At 42.6% G+C, this 21,733-nt stretch overlaps 1 protein-coding gene across 3 annotated transcripts; it reads left to right on the forward strand.

The window, feature by feature from the left end:
- Positions 1–77: 77 nt before the first annotated feature.
- Positions 78–21,503, forward strand: LOC106583318 (cell surface glycoprotein 1). Of its 3 annotated transcripts, none has more exons than XM_045705809.1 (9): positions 78–843; positions 12,341–12,456; positions 16,508–16,940; positions 17,038–17,194; positions 17,361–17,381; positions 17,464–17,597; positions 18,198–18,409; positions 18,648–18,737; positions 19,190–21,503. In XM_045705809.1, exons 1-8 carry the CDS (start codon positions 118–120, stop codon positions 18,721–18,723), a joined length of 1,875 nt encoding a protein of 624 aa, XP_045561765.1. In that variant the 5' UTR covers positions 78–117; the 3' UTR covers positions 18,724–18,737; positions 19,190–21,503. The 3 variants fall into 3 exon arrangements, with proteins under 3 accessions (XP_045561765.1, XP_014022848.2, XP_045561766.1); XM_045705810.1 differs by lacking the exon at positions 78–843 and adding an exon at positions 4,700–6,317; XM_014167373.2 differs by lacking the exon at positions 17,361–17,381 and having other exon boundaries at positions 81–843.
- The last annotated feature ends 230 nt before the right edge of the window (positions 21,504–21,733 follow it).

The raw sequence follows: 21,733 nt of genomic DNA on the forward strand, positions 1-21,733 counted from the left end.
GAAAGGGAGAGACAGAGAGAGGAGGAAGAGAGAGAGAGAAAGAGGAAAGAAGAGAAGGAGAGAGAAAGACAGATGGAAAGGGAGAGACAGAGAGAAGAGGAAGAGAGAGAGAGAAAGATGAAAGAAGAGGAGGAAGAAAGACAGAGAGAAGTGGAAAGGATAAAGGAGAGAAAGGTAAAGGAAGGAGAGAGGGGGAAGATTAGGATGAAAGAGGAGAGATTGAGAGAGAAGAAAAGGGAGAAACTCAAAGAAAAAGGGCAAGAAATGGAAATACAGAGAGAGGAGGAAAGGATGCAGGAAGATGAGATAAAGAGAGAAGAAGATTGGGAGAAAGAAGAAGCAGAGTCCCCAATCCAATTCATCACTCTTAAACCTGACCAACCTTCCAAGCCAGAGCCTCCTTCTACCTCAACTACCGTCCCCATCATAGAACCCATACCAAAGGAAGAGAAGCAGCCTCACATCGAGGTGGTCTACGACGACTTCTCTGTCAAAGAGGAGAAGCCTCTTATCAAGATGGTCTATGATGATTTCTCTGTCAAGCCCCGGCGGTGGGGGTCTCAGGCCAGGTTCCTTGCTGACCGTGCCCAGGTCGAGTCACCCTCCCCTGGAACAGAGGAGCCTGCGTCACTGGGCTCCTGGGAATTCGACCTCCAGAGAACCGTTGTTGACACCCAGAAGCCAGCCCAAGAGAGTCCAGTTTGTGTCAAACCTCACCCAGCCGAGAGGGACCTAAAGGGGGGAGTCCCCACCCCGAAGGATGGGACAGAGACTAAGAAGGAGAAGAAAAAGAAGGAGGAAGAGAACTATAAGGAGGAGGGCACCAGCATGGACACGGAGGAGGTAAGCAAGGGGAATGTCAACAGGGGAGAAAATACGAAAATTATAACACAAAAAGGGTATTTAATGGCCTTGGTCATTCTCCTTTCCAACACTGGTGTGGACTGAATTTCCATTGGCTTAAACCCTGGTGGTATACTGGGGAAATTGTGTTTCCATAAGAATCCACATAAAGGCACTTATGGGGTAGCCATAGAGATACTTATCATTTTTATATTTAATTCTGTGCTACAAGCTATTATAAAATCTCAAAGCAGGATACACGGCTATTGGCTAAATATCAAGGTATCCCTTTAATGTGGTATTACCTGCTAAAGGAACAGGTATGAAGTCACTGCTAAAGAAGGCAGTGTGTGTGAGTGTGTGTGTGTGTAACTGTAAATAGTTGGATCAAGGTGTGTCATTGTGCAATGATACTGACATGCCCTGAAACCAGAACCTATTCACTACCTACACTGCCTGCTACCTAGATAACCATAGGTACAAATAGGTGTTGGTTCAAGGGGTGTGTAGTTATACACAGTTCAAGGGGTGTGTAGTTATACACAGTTATACACTGTCGCTCTTACACACACACACACACACACACACACACACACACACACACACACACACACACACACACACACACACACACACACACACACACACACACACACACACACACACACACACACACACACACACACACACACAGACTTGCACACGCACACAAAAATACACATACAATACAAATACACACGGTACATACACTAACAGACAATGCCTACTTGGTCTTGGTGATATTTCATTCACATCTTGTGGTTTTCTACTGAATGAGAAGTTGTCATTGAGCAATAACTTATTGTGGCTCTCTGCTGCCCCCTTGCAGTACAGAGACAGTATTACAAAACACATTGGGATATTTGACAGAATTTAGAACTTGAGTAAAAGTAAATACGAAAGTGTTTCTTTAATGAGGAAATTCCCATGGGCAATATAGCTAAGTAGTCTCAAATATCCCCACATGTACTTTGTGTGTGGGCGTGCGTGCTTGCTTCCGTGTGTGAGCGAGAAATAGAAAGTAACCGAGATCGGGACATTTCACTTCCCTTCCATCACTATTGCAGTCTTTGTCTTCCTTTAATTTTACCTTCACTCAATGCATTTCTCTACTAGAAAAGGGTTGTATATACAATTACTTGTCCCATAGTACCAATTATATTGTCTTATGAAATTCTGATTGTTGGTCTGTTTAAGTTAATAAGTATTTTAGTTTCAGGTTGCATATGTCTTTTGTTGTGATCTAAAAACAATAAATAAAATGTATATATAAAAATAAAAGGGTTGTATACAGGGAGGGAATTAGAATAGACATTCCTCCTCTTTTAGCTGTTTGACATAGATATGAAAAAGGACATTGGGAGATACAGGAAGGATAGGCCAGCCTAAGGGTGATGTATAAAGGAGGAAGACAGAGAGAGAAGATATTGTGTACGGATACATAGGGATAAACTCATGAAGAAGTGTTCAAATAGAAATGCCTGAGGCTTCTATGGGTGAGTGATCTCTTTTGCTCATAGAAGAACTAAGAGCTATACTGTATATTGAAAGCTGTCACACTTGTGTTCATTGCGAAAGAGACTAGAGAAGTCAGGGCAGTTAGCATGGCTAAATAGGAAGGTATCTCTTTAGAGCCACACTGTGCACACCACAAATAGTGTAGCTTTACTGTAGAATATCAATCTCGTTCTACTCGCTGAGAAGAGCATGAAATCACCACTAAAGAAGTCAAGCTATTCCACGCACATTGGCAGGACTAAGAGGTAGCCGCTAACAACATGCTGTAGTATTTTGATCATGCGAACACTGCGAAATCTGAATTTGAATTAAGGGTTTAGTGACAGATGCAGATGAAGACAATTTAGACCTACGCAATTAGTTCGTTTTTTTACTCATTTTTTATTTTCAATTTCATAAAAGCAGATGAATATAGACACATATTAATGCAGATGGGTACAGTTCATGGTACATGGTAAAATAAGTGAAAATATATTAGGTGGTATATTAACATAACAGAAATCATAAAACATTTCCAGCCAGAGATAATCATTATTATATACAAATTGAGCAATAGAAAAAGACACCCAAACCCACACACAAAAAAGTACAAATACAAAACAAAACGTGGGGAGGGGCTTTATTTCATGCCATTAATAGTCTCATTACTGGGCTCCATCTTTTAATACATTTAGGTCTTTATAATCTTTATAATAAAGTGAATGTGTTATTTCTTCCCGCTCATACAGCTCCCAAACCATTTGCAGACACAAGTTATATGTTGGGGCGGTTGAGTTTTAACCAAGACCTAGGCAATGTTTTCAACATACGTTATATGGAGACAGCTCCTGTTTCTTTGGTTTGACACAACAACAGCATTTATGTGTAGCAAACATGCAGTTCAGTTTTAATGTTACATTTCTGTAGACTGTCAAATTCTAAGTAAACTCCATTCAACAGCGATTGACATGTTTCCTGTTGGTGTGTGGCCTTGTTTTCTGCCTTACTTACTCATTCTATAGTACTATATCGTGTTTACATGAAGGTACACTCAGAGAAGATAGAGAAAGCAAGACATTTCATAGGCTCCTTTTTTTCTGGTTGGTGTGTGGCAAATGAACTAAGTAGACCAGATCCAGCTGCTGTCTGAACAGGTATAAAGCCAAGCTTGGTGATTTACTGTCACCTGCAATCATGGACTTTTTTGGTCAGGAGTATAATTAATTGTCTGATCCATCCTGCTGACTTGGATGGGATTATGTCATCTTTTCATTAACCCATCAGAAGTCCCACCCAGTTGACTACTTCAACATGGTGAAAGTCCTCAATGGCGCTGCCCATGCTGAAATAGGCTTTGTGGCATGTGAGCCATCTATCCAAGTCTATGTTTTCCTTATATTTAGCTCACTTCCTCAATTCACTTTCATTTGAATGAGTGAGTTACCATTTAGTCCAGTAGATGGTGCTAAATAACCAAACTAAATTTACTTGTACAAAAGCTGAAGTTACCTTTCAGTGAGTTCAATTATATTTACTTCCCATCGTGGGAATCCCTCACTCATTTCACTGGTTTCATGCAGATTTGAAAAGTTAATAATGAGCATGGTCAAAGGAGGACAGAAATTGTGTTACTAGTTACAAGCATTTCGCTATCTCACAATAACATCTGCTAACCATGTGTATATGACCAATACATTTGATTTGATTAGTTAATCCCCTAATCAATGCTCAATATGTATAGGATGTAATTCATCAATATAAAACTAAACAACACATCTGTGAAGCTAAAACAGTCTTTTCCATTTAATATTATCTTTATGGTTTTTTAAGGTGAGTCAGGTTTCTCCAGTAAGAGCTAGAGGGAGAAAGGCTATTTCTGGCCTGAGAGAGCAGAGTGTCAGTGAGTGTGTTTGCTCTCCAAACACAGGCTGAGCAGCCAACCATGAAAGGGCTGTTCAGACTGACTGACTGACTGGCTGACTGACTGACTGACTGACAGATGGACTGATTGATAGATGGACAGTATGTAGTAGTGGGAAGTTGCATGCATAACTTAATAAGATATTAGATTCCTGCCTTCACCCTCCATCCAACACTGTTCAACAACCCCACTTCTCTCATGATAGCAATTCATAAATACCATACATGGTACGACAAGCTAGATCTTGCTCTCTGTCTCTCTCCCTCCGTCCCTTGTCACCCCTCCCTTTGCTGAGAGAGTACCTCTCTCGCTCTCTCTCTCTCTCCCTCTCCCTCTCTCTCTCTCGCTCTCACAAACACGGACACACAAACACACTGTGAAAGCAATACGGCTAGAAGTAGGGCTCATCGACTGACAGGAAAGTTCCTCTTCTATTTTCCTCTTCCCCCATTTTCTTTCTCACACATACACAAACATTGTCTCTCTTTCCTTTCTTTCTTTCTCTCTCTCTCTCCTTCTACCTCACACACTCTCTCCACATACCTCTATCTCTCTCTCCCTGTTCCTCTCTCACTCAGTCTCTCTCTCTCTGTATCACTCGTTCTCTCTCTCTCTCTCCCCAAGCCTGAAAAATGTAGATTTTGACACCGGCACCTGCCCTTACCTACAGCGCAGTGAAAGGGCGAGACGGAGGCAACAGCAGAGCAGCACCTTGGTCCAGCCTCACCTTCCCGTGGGATTTTCCACCTTCCTTCCTAACACAGAGCCCAGCTTTGATTGTTGTTCTCTGGGAACGTTCACTCAACTCTGTGGAGATAAAAGCAGAGAATCAAGCTCAACTCACCTGGTTGTGCATGAATGGATGCAAGGAGAAGTCAAGTTTCCCATCTGCTTTTCCCATTTTTCTAAAAGAAATGGGAGGAAGGGTCTGAGAGAACCTGGGAATTCCAGGGTCTTTAACTGCGGGAGAGACAGACAGGTTTGGTTTGTGAACGAGGGAATGTGTCAGAGCAAGAGAGAAAGAGAGAGAGAAAGAGACTTAATATATAAAGAACATGCGAGAGCTTAAGTAGTTGTATGTAAATGAAGAGTAGATATAGGCTAGGTAGTCTGGCTGGCTGGCTGGCTGGGTTTGACATTGAACGTGAACAATACAATAAGGAAAATAGTCTATCAGTTGCAACAGGAGTCAGATTGATAACTTACAGTGTGTTTTCACTTTCAGACTGTTTCTTAGTGTTTGACAGAGTCTAGTTGTCACTGTGTGTGCTCAGGTTTTCCTAGTCCCATCCATTGTGGTGAGCCCTGCGGTGTCAGAGGAAAGTTCTGTTGTATTCAGAGCACATGGTCGGCCAGTTACACATGATTGGCAGGGCTAAAGGAGAGTTGTTTCAGTAAGTGGGAGTGAGGTGTATACAGAAGCATGCTTTGAACCTAAATTGGACTTTGATTAACTCAAACTGGACTGGTTACAGTGGACTTTCCGTGAGGAGGACATGTTCTATCGCTGCCATCTTTGACCTTTGAAACCAGGAAGTAAATAAAATACAGCCAGGGAAGGAGGACTTCTCAACCTCCACACCCCAAACCTTAATCCAACCCAAAAAAGTCTTGACCCTTTGTTAGCACATTCCGCTGGTTTCCATATTAACCCGGTCACCACTGTGACCACTCAGCATCATCACGGTGGTAGCCAATAGCCATGCAGAACCTGGGCGGTAAACTGTCCTCCGCCCAGGTCCAGGTCTCTAGCTGGGTGGGCAGCGTGCGTCGTTCCCTACATGGGGCACTGAACTTAGTCTGGAAAAATGATGATGAAGAGGATGAGGTGGTGAAAGAAGATCAGGAGGAGGAGGAGGTAGAGGAGGAAGAGGGAGAAGGTGGGGGCGGGAGGTTCCAGAGGGCCGTGTCTCCACTGCGTAGCTTTGCCTCCCAGAGCCGGCGATCTCTGAGGTTGTTCTCGGTCCGGAGTCGCCAGCGGATGAAGCTAAGTAGACGGGCAGCAGACACCAGCGCTGTAAGAGAACTCATCTGAACAACGTCATTATCTGCTCTTGAACTAGACTGTTTTTAGAATGAACATAGACCTAAAAGTTCTACTTAGCCAAACAGCTTAATTCCCTAAATAGTCTGTAGGGCCACTACCACTTCTTTCTCCCCCTCCATCCCTCCAACACGTTTCATACCTATTTCTGCTTATTTCTATCCTTCTTCTCACCCCTCAGAGGCTTGTGTAGGCCTATGGTGTGTGTGTGTGTGTGTGTGTGTGTGTGTGTGTGTGTGTGTGTGTGTGTGTGTGTGTGTGTGTGTGTGTGTGTGTGTGTGTGTGTGTGTGTGTGTGTGTGTGTGTGTGTGTGTATGCTCCTTGCTATGAATTTCTGCTCATGCTAACCTCACACACCTCTCAAGGCCCATGTTTTCGTGTCCATGTATAGTCTTTCTATTCCTCTCACTGCAGAACACATTTAGCAGAACCACACAGCTGTATTGCATTGCTTACATCTCTGTAATAGAGCTGATGGTGTGGTTTGTGCTGTAGACCTGCAGAAAGGTAGACTGCTTCACGGTGCAACAATATGCCGTCCATAACCACTGTGAGTTTCCCGAAATTATGTGAGTGTGTTTTTTAAAACCCTGTTCTGTCTCGGAAGTGTCCTTGCGTATATTTCTATCAGGCCTGAGGCCTGCACATTCAATGTCTGAACACGTGCATGGGTATTTTGGTGTGTGTGAGTGTGTGTCTATGTGTACGTGTCATTTATCAGTGCATTGTTTAGAGGACATGCAAGCTAGCATTAGGTCCTTTTTCAGTCTGGATGGCTTTGAGCCCCCCCATAACTTTACTGTGAAGCGCAGATGTAAAATGAGGTGTGACTGCTGTGTACTACCTGCTCTGTCTTCACTTGTAACCCTCCCCCCTTAGGATCCCATGTTGGTGTCACTTGTTAAATCCACTTCAATCAGTGTAGATGAAGGGGAGGAGACAGGTTAAATAAGGTTTTTAAGCCTTGAAACAATTGAGACAGGGATTGTATGTTTCATTCAGAGGGTGAATGGGCAAGACAACATTTGAACAAGTGCCAGGCACATTGGTCTGTGTCAAGAACTGCAACACTGCTGGGTTTTTCATTCTCAACAGTTTCCTGTGTTTTTGACCGAGCTGCCCCGGTCAACTGTAAGTGCTTTTATTGTGAAGTGGAAACGTCTAGGAGCAACAACGGCTCAGCCGCGAAGTGGTAGGCCACACAAACTCACAGAATGGGACCGCCGAGTGCTGAAACACGTAGCATGTTAAAATTGTCTGTCCTCGGTTGCAACGCTCACAACCGAGTTCCAAACTGCCTCTGGAAATCCTCTGGAGTGACGAATTATGCTTTACCATCTTGCAGTCTGACGGACGAATCTGGGTTTGACAGATGCCAGGAGAACGCTACCTGCCCGAATGCATAGTGTCAACTGAAAAGTTTGGTGGAGGAGGAATAATGGTCTGGGCTGTTTTTCATGGTTAGGGCTAGGCCCCTTAGTTCCTGTCAAGGTTGTGCGCTACTGGTAAGAAGTCAGGTGCAGGAGAGCAGAGAGTTGTGATCAGGTGCACTTTATTTGGCAGAAGCACAAAAGACAGACGCAACTGTGTCAAAAAACCTCCAGCCAATGGCAAAAGTGAATAAACGTGAAAACACTCACAATAATGCAAATGTATGACAATAAACATACTATGGGTCAAAACACGATACCCAGGGAAAAACCAGTCTTGCGCGTAACACTAAACACGTAACAAACCACTTCCACACAAAGACATGCGGGGAACAGAGGAATATATATATGCAGTGTGATTAGGGAATGTAAACCAGGTGTGCGGGGAACAAGAAAAAAGAAATGGAACAATGAAAAATGGAGCGGCGATGGCTAGAAGGCCGGTGATGTCGACCGCCAAACGCCGCCCGAACAAGGAGGGGAGCCGACTTCGGCGGAAGTCGTGACAGTTCCAGCAAAGGGAAATCTTAATGTTACAGCATACAATGACATTCTAGAGGATTCTATGCTTCCAACTTTGTGGCAACAGTTTGGGGAAGGCCCTTTCCTGTTTCAGCATGACAAGGCCCCCGTGCACAAAGCAAGGTCCATACAGAAATGGTTTGTCGAGACCAGTGTGGAAGAACTTGACTGGCCTGCACAGAGCCCTGACCTCAACTCCATCGAACACCTTTGGGATGAATTGGAACGCCGACTGCGAGCCAGGCCTAATCGCCTAACATCAGTGCCCGACCTCACTAATGCTCTTGTGGTTGAAAGAAAGCAAGTCCACACAGCAATGTTCCAACATCTAGTGGAAAGCCTTCCCAGAAGAGTGGAGGCTGTTATAGCAGCAAAGAGGGGACCAACTCCATATTAATGCCCATGATTTTGGAACGAGATATTCGACGAGCAGGTGTCCACATACTTTTGGACATGTAGTGTATCAAACAGGGTTGTGAAGGCCATACGGCTCCGTCCCAATGGACCTTGGTCAAAAGTAGTGAACTATATAGTTAATAGGTTGCCATTTGAGATGGAGCCCAAATACACCCAGTCCTCCTGTCTGTCACTGTACTTCCTCTATGAGGCCATAGCCTACTGTACTGTAGGCAAATCCCCTGAGAGAGGCTCATTCAGCCACACAGTGACAAGGCCAGCCAGACCAGAGTGATGCAGCACGATATGAAGCATTGTGCAAATGAAGTCACACAGAGATAATATCTCACTCACTCTTTCTCTCTCTGTGTGTGTAGCCTGACTCACCTCACCCAATCAATCAGCACAAAGCAGTAAAGTAGTTCTGAAGGAAGATGTTTCCCAAATCAAAAGCCGTTCTTCTCCCACTGTATTTACACAGAGGTTGTTTTTGTTGCCGGGTAACATAAAAAAACGACAGTAGGTTGGCATGTGTGCCTTGACAAACACTAGTGTGAGGTGAGGTTCAAAGAATGTGTTTGTGTGTGTGTGTGCGTGCGTGCGTGCTCATGTGGTGTTTGTGTTTGACTGTGTCAGTGTGTGTGTGTGTGTGTGTGTCTGTGTGTGTGTGTGCGTACTTGTGTGTGTGTGTGTGTGTGTGTGTGTGTGTGTGTGTGTGTGTGTGTGTGTGTGTGTGTGTGTGTGTGTGTGTGTGTGTGTGTGTGTGTGTGTGTGTGCGTACTTGTGTGGTGTTTGACTGTGCGTGTGTGTGTGTGTAGTGTGTGCGTGCTAATGTGGTGTTTGTGTTTGACTGTGTGTGTGTGTGTGCATGCGTGCTCGTGTGGTGTTTGTGTATGACTGTGTCAGTGTGTGTGTGTGTGTGTGTGTGCGTGTGCGTGCTCGTGTGGTGTTTGTGTTTGACTGTTACAGTGTGTTGTAGTTACCGCTCTTGGCTTATTGTGTTCTCCCTAAAGTACTTAAGTAAAAGTCGTTTTTTGGGGTATCTGTACATTACTTTACTATTTATATTTTTGAAAATTGTACTTCTACTTCACTACATTACTGAAGAAAATATTATACTTTTTACTCCATACATTTTCCCTGACAACCCAAAGTACTAGTTACATTTTGAATGCTTAGCAGGACAGGAAAATTTTGAAATTCGCACACTTATCAAGAGAACACCTGGTCATCCCTACTGCACCTGTTCTGGCGGACTCACTAAACACAAATGCATCTTTTGTAAATAATGTCTGAGTGTTGGAGTGTGCCCCTGGCTATATGTACATTTTTAAAACAAGAAAATGGTGCCATCTGGTTTTCTTAATATAAGAAATTTGAAAATGTTTATACTTACACTTTTGCTTTTGATAATTAAATAAAACTCAGCAAATAAAGAAACATCCCTTTTTCAGGACCCTGTCTTTCAAAGATAATTCATAAAAATCCAAATAACTTCACAGACACTGTTTCCCATGCTTGTTCAATGAACCGTAAACAATTAATGAACATGCACCTGTGGAACGGTCGTTAAGACACTAACAGCTTACAGACGGTAGGCAATTAAGGTCACAGTTATGAAAACTTAGGACACTAAAGAGGCCTTTCTACTGACTCTGAAAAACACCAAAAGAAAGATGCCCAGGGTCCTTGCTCATCTGCGTGAAAGTGCCTTAGGCATGCTGCAAGGAGGCATCTGCCACACTGCAGATGTGGCCAGGGCAATAAATTACTATGTCCGTACTGTGAGACGCCTAAGACAGCGCTACAGGGAGACAGGACGGACAGCTGATTGTCCTCACAGGATCGGTATATCCGAACATCACACCTGCGGGACAGGTACAGGATGGCAACAACAACTGCCCGAGTTACACCAGGAATGCACAATCCCTCCATCAGTGCTCAGACTGTCCGCAATAGGCTGAGAGAGGCTGGACTGAGGGCTTGTAGGCCTGTTGTAAGGCAGGTCCTCACCAGACATCACCGGCAACAACGTCGCCTATGGTCACAAACCCAACGTCGCTGGACCATACAGGACTGGCAAAAAGTGCTCTTCACTGACGAGTCGCGGTTTTGTCTCACCAGGGGTGATGGTCGGATTCACATTTATCATCGAAGGAATGAGCATTACACCAAGGCTTGTACTCTGGAGCGGGATCGATTTGGAGGTGGAGGGTCCGTCATGGTCTGGGGCGGTGTGTCACAGCATCATCAGACTGAGCTTGTTGTCATTGCAGGCAATCTCAACGCTGTGCATACAGGGAAGACATCCTCCTCCCTCATGTGGTACCCTTCCTGCAGGCTCATCCTCACATGACCCTCCAGCATGACAATGCCACCAGCCACACTGGTCTTTTTTTGTGGGGGATTTCCTGCAAGACAGGAATGTCAGTGTTCCACCATGGCCAGCGAATAGCCCGGATCTCAATCCCATTGAGCACGTTTGGGACCTGTTAGATTGGATGGTGAGGGGTACGGCCATTCCCCCCGAAATGTCCAGGAACTTGCAGGTGCCTTGGTGGAAGAGTGGGGAAACATTTATATTTGAGCAATTACATTTACTTTTGATACTGAAGTATATTTAAAACCAAATACTTTTAGACTTTTACTCAAGTAGTATTTTACTGGGTGACTTTCCCTTTTACTTGAGGATTTTTCTATTAAGGTATCTATACTTTTACTCAAGTATGACAATTGGGTACTTTTTCCACCACTGAACACCGTTCTATTACATCTCCTTGTCTTCTCCATGTTCAGGGGAAGATCTGAACAAGACTCCACAAAATACGGACAAGCATATTTGATGTAATCTGTCAGTTAACAAAAAGATAGTTGATAAGAGTTGACATCATACAGATACCGTAGCTAAGATCATTCATCAGATAACATCATACATACACTGAGTGCACAAAACATTACGAACACCTTCCTAATATTGAGTTGCACCCCCTTTTACCCTCAGAAAAGCCTCAATTCATTGGGGCATGGACTCTACAAGGTGTCGAAAGCGTTCCACATGGATGCTGGCCCATGTTGACTCCAATGCTTCCCACAGTTGTGTCAAGTTGGCTGGATATCCTTTGGGTGGTGGATCATTCTTGATACACACGGGAAACCCAGCAGTGTTGCAGTTCTTGACACACTCAAACCGGTGCGCCTTGCACCTACTACCATACCCCGTTCAAAGGCACTTAAATATTTTGTCTTGCCCATTCACCCTCGGAGTGACACACATACAAAATCCATATCTCAGTTGTCTCAAGGCTTAAAAATCCTTCTTTGACCTGTCTCCTCTCCTTCATCTACACTGATTGAAGTGGATTTAACAGGTGACATCAATAAGGGATCATAGCTTTCACCTGGATTCACCTGGTCAGTCTATGTCATTGAACGAGTTTTGTACACTCAGTGTACATCATACAGGTATTATAAATAGGTCGGCATTCATGGAATGCTCCTTACATTAGCATTATATTGGCTCTCTGGGCAACAGTGTCTGCTGAGTATCCGTATTTGTTCTATTCCATGCAAAGTTTCCCTCTCCATGAAACTTACCTACATTTTTGATAATGGTCCCTCTCTGTTTTCTCTCTCTCTCTCCCCCATTAGGTTCAGTTGACGTGTTATGTGGGGGCAGAAGAGGGACGTGACACAGAGGCTCTGATTGGTGGAGAGCCAGACAAGCAGTACGGGGGCTGTGACACGAGACTGTCTGAGGATGACTGGTGGGTGCACTGCAAAACAGGGGAACCATACAAGAGTCCTATACTACTGATAAGTATAGTAGGGTGCAGCTCAATAGTAGCTCCCTCTCCTGGTCTCATCTCTCCTTTACCTGCTCTGATGTGAAAAGACAGGATACGGGTGTATCTTAATTGTCTCAAGTAGCTTCCTTACCTTGCCTCCTGTTCTAAGTCTGCCGTGATGTGAAGAGACAGGATAGGACAGCAGAAAGTAGTTTGGCTTCTTCTGACCTCTGCTGGTTGATTAAACGCATCACAGGGTAGTGTATACCGAACAAAAATATAAAGCAACATGGAACAATTTCAACGATTTTACTGAGTTACAGTTCATATAAGGAAATCAGTCAATTGTAATGAATTCATTAGGCCCGAATCTATGGATTTCACATGACTGGGCAGAGGTGCAGCCAATCAGACTGAGTTTTTCCCCACAAAAGGGCTTTATTACAGACAGAAATACTCCTCTGTTTCATCAGCTGTCTGGGAGGCTGGTGTCGTGTCTTTGGGGTACCATTAAACTGAAGACATGTTTATCAATTAACTCCCTGTAATTATTATCACGCGATCAAACTGATTCATCGTTTAATTGTAATTAACTAGGAGATCTGGGCACCAAGGAAAATATTCAGATTACAAAGTTATAATTTTCCTAATATAACTTTCCTATATTATAACATTATATATTATATTCTATTATAGTATAGGCCGATTATCTTCTGGTTTAAATGGTGTATTTTACCTCGCGTCCAGTCTCATTCCAAACGTCGTAAATTGTTGTATCTGCACGAACCCAGTCTTTACTAAGAGTCATCCATACATCAATTGTCTTAAAATCATTTATTTACTAAACTAAGTAATTCACATAAAGTATACAAACAGTAATTATCATCACAAAGAATTGGTAGAGTAAGGTGCCCTAGTGGCTAACAGGCATGGCTGGTGTCTTGTAGAACAATGGGTCATAAAATGTTCAGCTGAGGAGGTACACAGAGTTCATTAATATTAACAATTGGCAATTGAACGATCACTCATTCGGGAACAATTGCAATCAATATATATTTACGCTCAGTGTGTCGTCGGGATCCTTGTTGAAGCGTCGTTCGGTTTGGAGAGTTCTCTCTCTCTCTCTCTCTCTCTCTCTCTCTCTCTCGGTTAGAATGGATCTTTCAAAGCGACATTCATTAATGTCGTTATAGAATGGATGTTTCGTTGGTCTTCGCGTTCAATGATATAATTTACTTAGCTGCAGACTAATAATTAATATCAAAGACTTGTTCTTATTCTGTCAGTATCGATAGTCTAAAAGTTAACCACGTGGTATAGTTCACTTTCAGTAGAGTACTTGGATGGTCAAACCTATTGGCCAACTCGCAATGGAGTGGAGGCCGGGTCCCAAGAAAGTAGATCAGGCTATGGTTTTATAGTGAACATGTCACATGACACCTGGTCCTGTCTGTGTCCCTGGGGGCGTGCCGATGACTGAGTTAAGCTTGGTACAGAAATATAATTCTATCACATTAACATCAGTACATAGCATCTCAATGTATTACAAATAGCTTTATCCTTATTAATACATTCTATACAACCATGTGGATGCAAGTCTCAAGGCTGAGGCTATTATATAAACCGTTTTATGGTAATATGGCTATATTGTCTCTTCTGAGTATCACAAAATTGTACCAAGCGGACCAGTTCGTAGCTGGATTCTTCACCAATCTTCCATACCTTCTCCAGAACACAAATGTCATTCGGTTCCCCAATTCTGTGAGTTGGAAGAATTTCCTGTGTCTCTCTATGGGACCCCTCTGTGTCTCAACTGGGCCATGTGGTTGTAAGTTTCTCCTCTGGAATTTTACAACCCTTTCACACAGGGCCTGGGTGGGGGGGAGGTAGGTTGGGGGATGGTGCAAGGGGGGGAGGGGGTCAACTGTCCTCCCTGTACTCAAAGAGGCCAACGTCATGACACTGGTCTCAGACGCTCTTTCAAAACTTCAGACGTCTGTGGCATTGTGTTATGTGACAAAACTGCACATTTTAGAGTGGCCTTTTATTGTCCCCAGCACAAGGTGCATCTGTGAAATGATCATTCTGTTTAATCAGCTTCTTGATATGCCACACCTGTCAGGTGGATGGATTATTTTGGGAAAGGAGAAATGCTCACTAACAGGGATGTAAACAAATTTGTGCACAAAATTTGAGAGACGTAAGCTTTTTGTGCATATGGAAAGGTTCTAGGATCTTTTATTTCAGCTCATAAAACCTGGGACCGACACTTTACATGTTGCGTTTATATTTTTGTTCAGTATGTCGTGTCTTTGGCATCATTAAAATGAAGACTGTTATTTTATCAAATCTATTCTCTGTAATTATTATTACGTGATTATGCAAATCATGTAAATGTAATTAACTAGGAAGTCGGGGCACCAAGGAAAATATTCAGATTACAAAGTTATAATTTTCCTAATACAACTTTTCAGATATTTTAATATCTGATCAATTAGTCTTCAAATTAATTAATTATTCTTTACCTCACGTTAGTCTTATTCCAAACGTGGTAAATTGTTGGTTATCTGCACGAAGCCAGTCTTCACTATGAATCATCCATAGGTCAATTGTCTCAATCATTTATTTATTAACTAACTAAATAATCACAGAAATGCATAAACAAACAACAAAGTAGATATGGTTACAAGGAAATGATAGGGAATGTGCCCTAGTGGGCTAAACCGATATTACGGCTTGGTGGACAAAAGGGAAGTGGGTGTAGACTGAGAAAGGCGGGAATTACGCAAATGGGTCACAAAACACTTGATAATTATATTCATTGAAATGCTAATCCTTTGCACATGAACACTCACTCATTGGGGAATAATTGCAATCAATATATATATTTACACTCAGTGTGTCGTCGTGATCTCTGTTGGAATCGTCCGTCTTTCTGTTGGAAAGTCCATCCGTCTGCCCTCTCTCTCTCTTCCGTGGTTAGAATGGATACTTCAGAGTCCCATTCAGAAATATTCTTATAGGATAGATGTTTCGGCGGTTGTCGGTCCTCGCATTCACGGGTACATAATTTCTAGCTGCGGACTAGTAATTAGTATTGAAAAGTAGCTCTTATTCTGTCGGATTGATAGTCTCAGAGTTTAACTATGTGGTATAGTTAAAAGATTCAGCAATCTACTCAAACCTTAGCTCCCTCTGTGATCGAGGTACTGGTCTGCTGGGAAATTCCCAAGGTGGAGGTTATATCCAGAACCGTAGGAAAGTGCTGTCCCATGATGCTAGATCAACGTCTGTGCTCATGGGGCGGGCCTATGACTTAGTTAAACTCCAAAGGGAATTGGAGTTTCCTTCATTAAACAGTTTAAAATCACATTACATAATTTCACAAATAGGTTCATCTTTACTCATTCATTTTATACAACAATTAGATGCAAGCCTCACAACTGAGACTCTTGTATAAACAGAGTTATGGTAATGTGGCTGTATTGTCTCTCATGAGTTTCACAAACATTAAACGAAATGGACCGGTCGTAGCTGGATTCTGCCCCGACCGTGTACACATTCTCCAAAACATGGACATTGTTCAGTTCTCAAGTTCTGTGATGTGGAAGAGGTTCCTTTGTTCTCCTGTGAAACTCACTCTCTATACTGCATGGCCATGAGGAGAGAGACTCCTCTATGAATTTATGACCTGCGATAACAGAGCCTGGGTGTAGGGGGAAGAGAGAGGTGGTGAGAGAGAGAGAGGGGGGGGGGGGGAATGGTGCTCGCTGTACCCAAAGAGGGCCACGTCATGACAAGTATATAAACAGGCACATCTCCATGGTTTGGTATACCCACATAAATTAATGCAGTACCAGCTCCCAAGTACCCAAATACTTGGAAATCACTTTTACTTGTCTATGTATGTCACCTTTCTATTTTTATTTTTTACATACTAAGTTCAGATATTTTGCCCACCAACCTGAATCCGTTGAGTTTTTGTAGTTGAATGATGTTGTGATCTCTTTTTAATTTCCCACATCCTCAGTCGGCAGACAACAGAGGACCAGATCTCGTCTGTTATCACACCAGATGAGCCTGACAGTACTTCTCCACTAGAAGAAACAGAGGACCAGATCTCGTCTGTTATCCCACCAGATGAGCCTGACAGTACTTCTCCACTAGAAGAAACAGAGGACCAGATCTCGTCTGTTATCCCACCAGATGAGCCTGACAGTACTTCTCCACTAGAAGAAACAGAGGACCAGATCTCGTCTGTCATCACACCAGATGAGCCTGACAGTACTTCTCCACTAGAAGAAACAGAGGACCAGATCTCGTCTGTTATCCCACCAGATGAGCCTGACAGTACTTCTCCACTAGAAGAAACAGAGGACCAGATCTCGCCTGTTATCCCACCAGATGAGCCTGACAGTACTTCTCCACTAGAAGAAACAGAGGACCCATTACCCTTTCCTGATGTAAGTCAAGGCCTATCTGGTACTTTCCATTATGCATGCAAGCATTTATAGGCAATACAGTACTTGATTTTGCTTGTTCCTTTGTGTGTGCATACAGATCTCCGCCCCTCTATTGGACACCAGTGTTCTGCGTGCGAGGGCAGAGCTGAGGAAGAGTCGACGAACCCGCCCCACTCGAGCTTTCCGTCAGAGCTCTACCACAATAATGCTTGAGGAAGACCCAGTCCACGACTGGAGGTTCTATGACTCCTCAAGTTAGTAGACAATTCCAAATCAACCCATAGGACTGACCTTCCCCATGCACTGTAGACCTGAAGGGTCATATAGTTCTAGGAAAAAGGGTAATAGCTACACCTTGCTCTCTGATAGCCTAGGTGGAAGTCCCAATATATATTTCTTACACCAATCTCATCTTTTCAGATACACACAAGTGGCTAGAAGGTAGGGGTTTAGGATTATTACAACCATCCCTCATGTAAGGTAATTCACACAAGGCCAACCATCTGTTTTACCCCTTTTGCAGATAAGCTAGACTCTCTGATACGGGGGGTTTGTGAGTCTGATGAGGAGCAGCCCAGAGGGAGGGAGGTTTGTTCACAACCTTCCCAGCCCCAGAGAATAGCCCTCTTCTCTGGAATGGACCCGTCTGCCCTCAAGGTACATGCTCTCAGCACCCCTATTTTACAACCTGAAACACTGTGTGCTTCCCAAATGCCACCCTTTTCCCTGTGTAGGGCCCATGGGGCTTTGGTATAAAAAGTAGTGCACTATATAGGGAAGGGGTATTCAAATCCTACACTGTAGGTCCGAAGTACTGCTGGATTTCTGTTCTACCTTATAATGAATTGCACCCACCTGGTGTCCCATGTCTAACTCAGTCCCTGATAAGAAAGGAAAAATAAAAAAGCAGTGGAACTGGCTTTGAGGTCAAGATTATAATTTGAGGGATATAGGGAATAGGGTGCAATTGGGGACGTACCCTAATGCTGACATTCAATCAAACCTGCACTGCTGGACATCTGCACTGTATGTGGAAAAACGACACATTTCCATAAAAGTGCATTTTGGGTGATAAACAAAACAAGTGTGATTGTTTACAAGTTATTTCTTACAGCAGGAATCAGGACAACATTCATTTAGAAAGATTTTTCACAGTGCAGGACCAATGTGATTTTGCTTAGTAAGGGTTTTCCTGTACTATCAAAAATGTCTATATATGACTTGTTAATATCTTAAATGTATCACTGTCTCTCCTAGGCCCAACTGAAGAAGCGAGGAGGTGGTGGTGGAGGAGGAGGTGGTGGTGGAGGAGGAGGTGGTAGAGCCGGTGGAGGTGAAGGAGTAGACACAGACCGTCCGACGGACAGACTTGCCCCGTCCCCCTCTCAGCTCCCCCGCTCTCCAAGACGTTCCTCCTTCCTCCCCAGGGGGTCACGAGTGCTGCCCCCTGTAGGGAACAAAGGTGCAGGGTAAGTTTACTCCCAACATGCTGCTCTTATCTTACTAGCATAAAACCACAAGTGATTTTTGTAGTTTTAAAATGTTATTCAACATGAAGCAACAAAATGTGAATAAGAAAAAAAAGAACAATATGATATAACAACAAGCAATGCAGATGACATAGCTAGCTGGCAATATTAGTTAGCTATTAGCTACAATAGTTATCTGCAAGGCAAACCCTTTGATCTTTGTTTGTGTGACCCTCAGGGGAGACAAGTCTCCTTCATGGCTACAAGAACTCAAGTCTAAGAAGCGCTCGAGTCAATACAACAGTGAGGCCTAGCTGAGCAGAGCAGGGTGAGGGGGATGGGCCCAATTTTACACTTAATATTACAAATCAAAATCCATCTGATCACATTCCCCTTCTATCCACACCTTAAAGTGATAGTTAACTCTAAAGAAAGCTTAATGTTTGTTAAAGTGATGCTCCAGAACTTTTGTATAATTTCAGCCAGTAGTTTTGAAAGTGCTGCTCACTTTGGTGTACCATGTCATCCAGTTGTGTACTACGTCATCTATGTTGTATGATATGTTGTCCTGCTAAAAAAACGTTGCAATATGTATGACATGTTAAGAATCCAATTCATAAAATATGTTACGAATTTGTTGTGCTTAAGATCGCAGACTACATCTTTAAATTTGCAGATTGACAATGTCAGACACACTTTGATTTTGGAGAGAAATATCACATTAAAATATGCCCCCTATCTGTGTCATGTAAATTATATTTTATTTCTGTTTACCTCTAGGAGATACCATTGACAAGGAGATCATTCAACTGCTACTGCAGTTGTTGCTGACAAACACAGCTGTGGGCTGGACTCCAATCATGTACCTTTTCAAAAACACACTTTTTTTATAGATGAACTATGCAAGACAATGGAGAAGCATTGGATACTTCCCTGCGTTGTGACCATCTTTTTCCACTTTCCTATTTGACAAAGGAACTATGAGCATGTAGATACTTTATTTGTAACACACACACACAGACACATACACAGATGATTCGAGGAGTGGACTCAAAATGCCCTTTTCTGTTAATTTGCAACATTTGCCTCTTATCCCAGGCCACTGTATTTTCTAGACTGTATCTCTCCATTCATCCATACTTGCATTCCAGATTCGCTTGACGTAATTACCATGTGTGTTTAGGTCATGCACACAAATATCCACAATACCATGATGTTCACAAACCTACTTGAATTGTACATGTTTGCCACCTAGCCATGAACTCTCTTTCTTTCTCGATTAATCTCTTGTTTTGAACTAACCCATCTGTTTCTCTGCTCTTATGTTATGCACTCACTCGCTGCTCGGATGAGGTGCTCTTGATAAAAGCATCTGCTAGATAAATTGAAATGATCTCTAAAAGGAGTATCTCTGTCTGGAGGTTTTTGAATAACTTCCTTAAAACCTTTACTGAATGTCTCAATATTTAAAAAAATATATATTTTCCAATAGTTTCGTTCTTAATAGAACCATAATTGTTTTGGTTCCGTTCCACTGTTCTGACCAGCAAAATAAAGTTCTGAACCGGTTCAAACCCCCAAAAAGTACCAGTTAATATAATTATTTTCTGTTATTTTTTAAACCTACTGTATGAAATTGTCTTCTTTTTTTAAAATCTTTTTTTTTACATTTAGCTCGACATTAAATTACTTCACCAATCTGTGCATACAGAGCAGCTTGCTATGGAGCTGGCAACCTATAGTTGTTTACATGTGTGATGGAAAGAGTGTAGGGCAGAGAGATGCGACTGAAATTTGGCGGGTGGGGAGATAACAAGAGGGTGGAGGCGGCTTGTCTTGAAGCGCTGGGCATCTTGTTATGACATACATTATCTGAATTAAGCCCACAGAATTATACCTACGGAGTAGCGGCTTCTATGGAGGAACTTTGAATCTCTTTGAACTTCAGGTAGTTGTCTTAAATATGGCCTCTGCAGAAGTCAGGGCATTCATACCTCTTGCGCTTCGCAGAACAGTGCAGAGCTGTTGTGAAGGAAGCAGTGAGTTTGTGTTTATACAGGACCTCACGCCCCCACCTACCGTCAACCAATCATGTTAATGCGGAGCTATACGGAGCCCTCCACATTGTTACAAAATTTGGGAGGTGCACAGTGATGCGGTACAGAGCTTGATTTGGCCTCTGTATGTCTCTGGAAGCTCTGCATTGCCCACACCCTCCATACGGAGACTCCGACCACATTTTTGGATCAAGCATAAATTGTCTTTTAGTAGGCTACATGCTTCAGAGGGAGGTAGCCTACACACGCTGGCAAGCAGACACTGGAAGAAATCTCTGAGTGACAGAGGGAGGGCTTTGTATAGGCACTTTACTGCATTTTTTTGTGGGACTGGTAAAAAAAAATGCCCAGAATGTAAAATAACATTACTAACAATATTCCTATGCTTTTAAAATAACAGTTCAGCTTACTTTTATTTACTCCAAGCAAAGATGGGACTCATGAAAATGTATTTTATTAGTCATTAATCAAGCAAAAACTTTAAAAAAAATTATTGTGACAAGCCATCAATGAGATTCAAACCTATAATCTTCTGTTAGTCCACTGCGCCACCAGGATGGAGCTAGCATGACATGTTTTTTACGCATACAAAGTTGTTCATTTTAGTCTATTCAAACAGACCCCATTTCAAAGGAAACAAGCACTCATTAAGATCAGGTGTGGCCAATTAGTGGGCGTGGCCAACATACCTGAACACACTTAACAAGATAGAGGATAAAGAGAGTTTTGCTAAAGCTGAGAACAGAATGTATGTTTTTAAATAACATTCTTAAAACAATTCTATGAAAGTTTTCTTAACATTCTAGGAACAATTTGAGAACATGGCTTTAAATAGAACCTGTAGGAAATGTTATGCTGAAGTACTGAAATTCCCACAGAAGAACATTGTTTCTTAATGTTTTCTTAAATATTTGACAACATTCCCAAATGTCAAACCAGTTGGAGAACATTCCTAAAAAAAAAAAAGTAAATAAAATGTAACAACGTTTGACATTTTAGGATACATTCTGTTAAAGTAATAAAATAGCAAGACATTTTTTATTTTATTTTGTCAAGTTCCTTAAAAATGTGCTGAATTTTTTTCACAGCTAAGCAACTATCCTGCATCATTCCCAGAAGGTTGTGGGAAGGTTGTATGCAAAATAACCATAGAACAACCATGCTCTCACCAACCTTAAAGACCCAGCTAGCACATTTGGTTCCATGGAAGTTGAGGGAATGTATGTTTTTGGCTTCCCATCTGTTCTGGGAACAAAACCATAAGTTT

The sequence above is a fragment of the Salmo salar genome, chromosome ssa22 (genome assembly GCF_905237065.1).
Source record: "Salmo salar chromosome ssa22, Ssal_v3.1, whole genome shotgun sequence".
In the NCBI taxonomy this organism is placed as follows: Eukaryota; Metazoa; Chordata; class Actinopteri; order Salmoniformes; family Salmonidae; genus Salmo; species Salmo salar.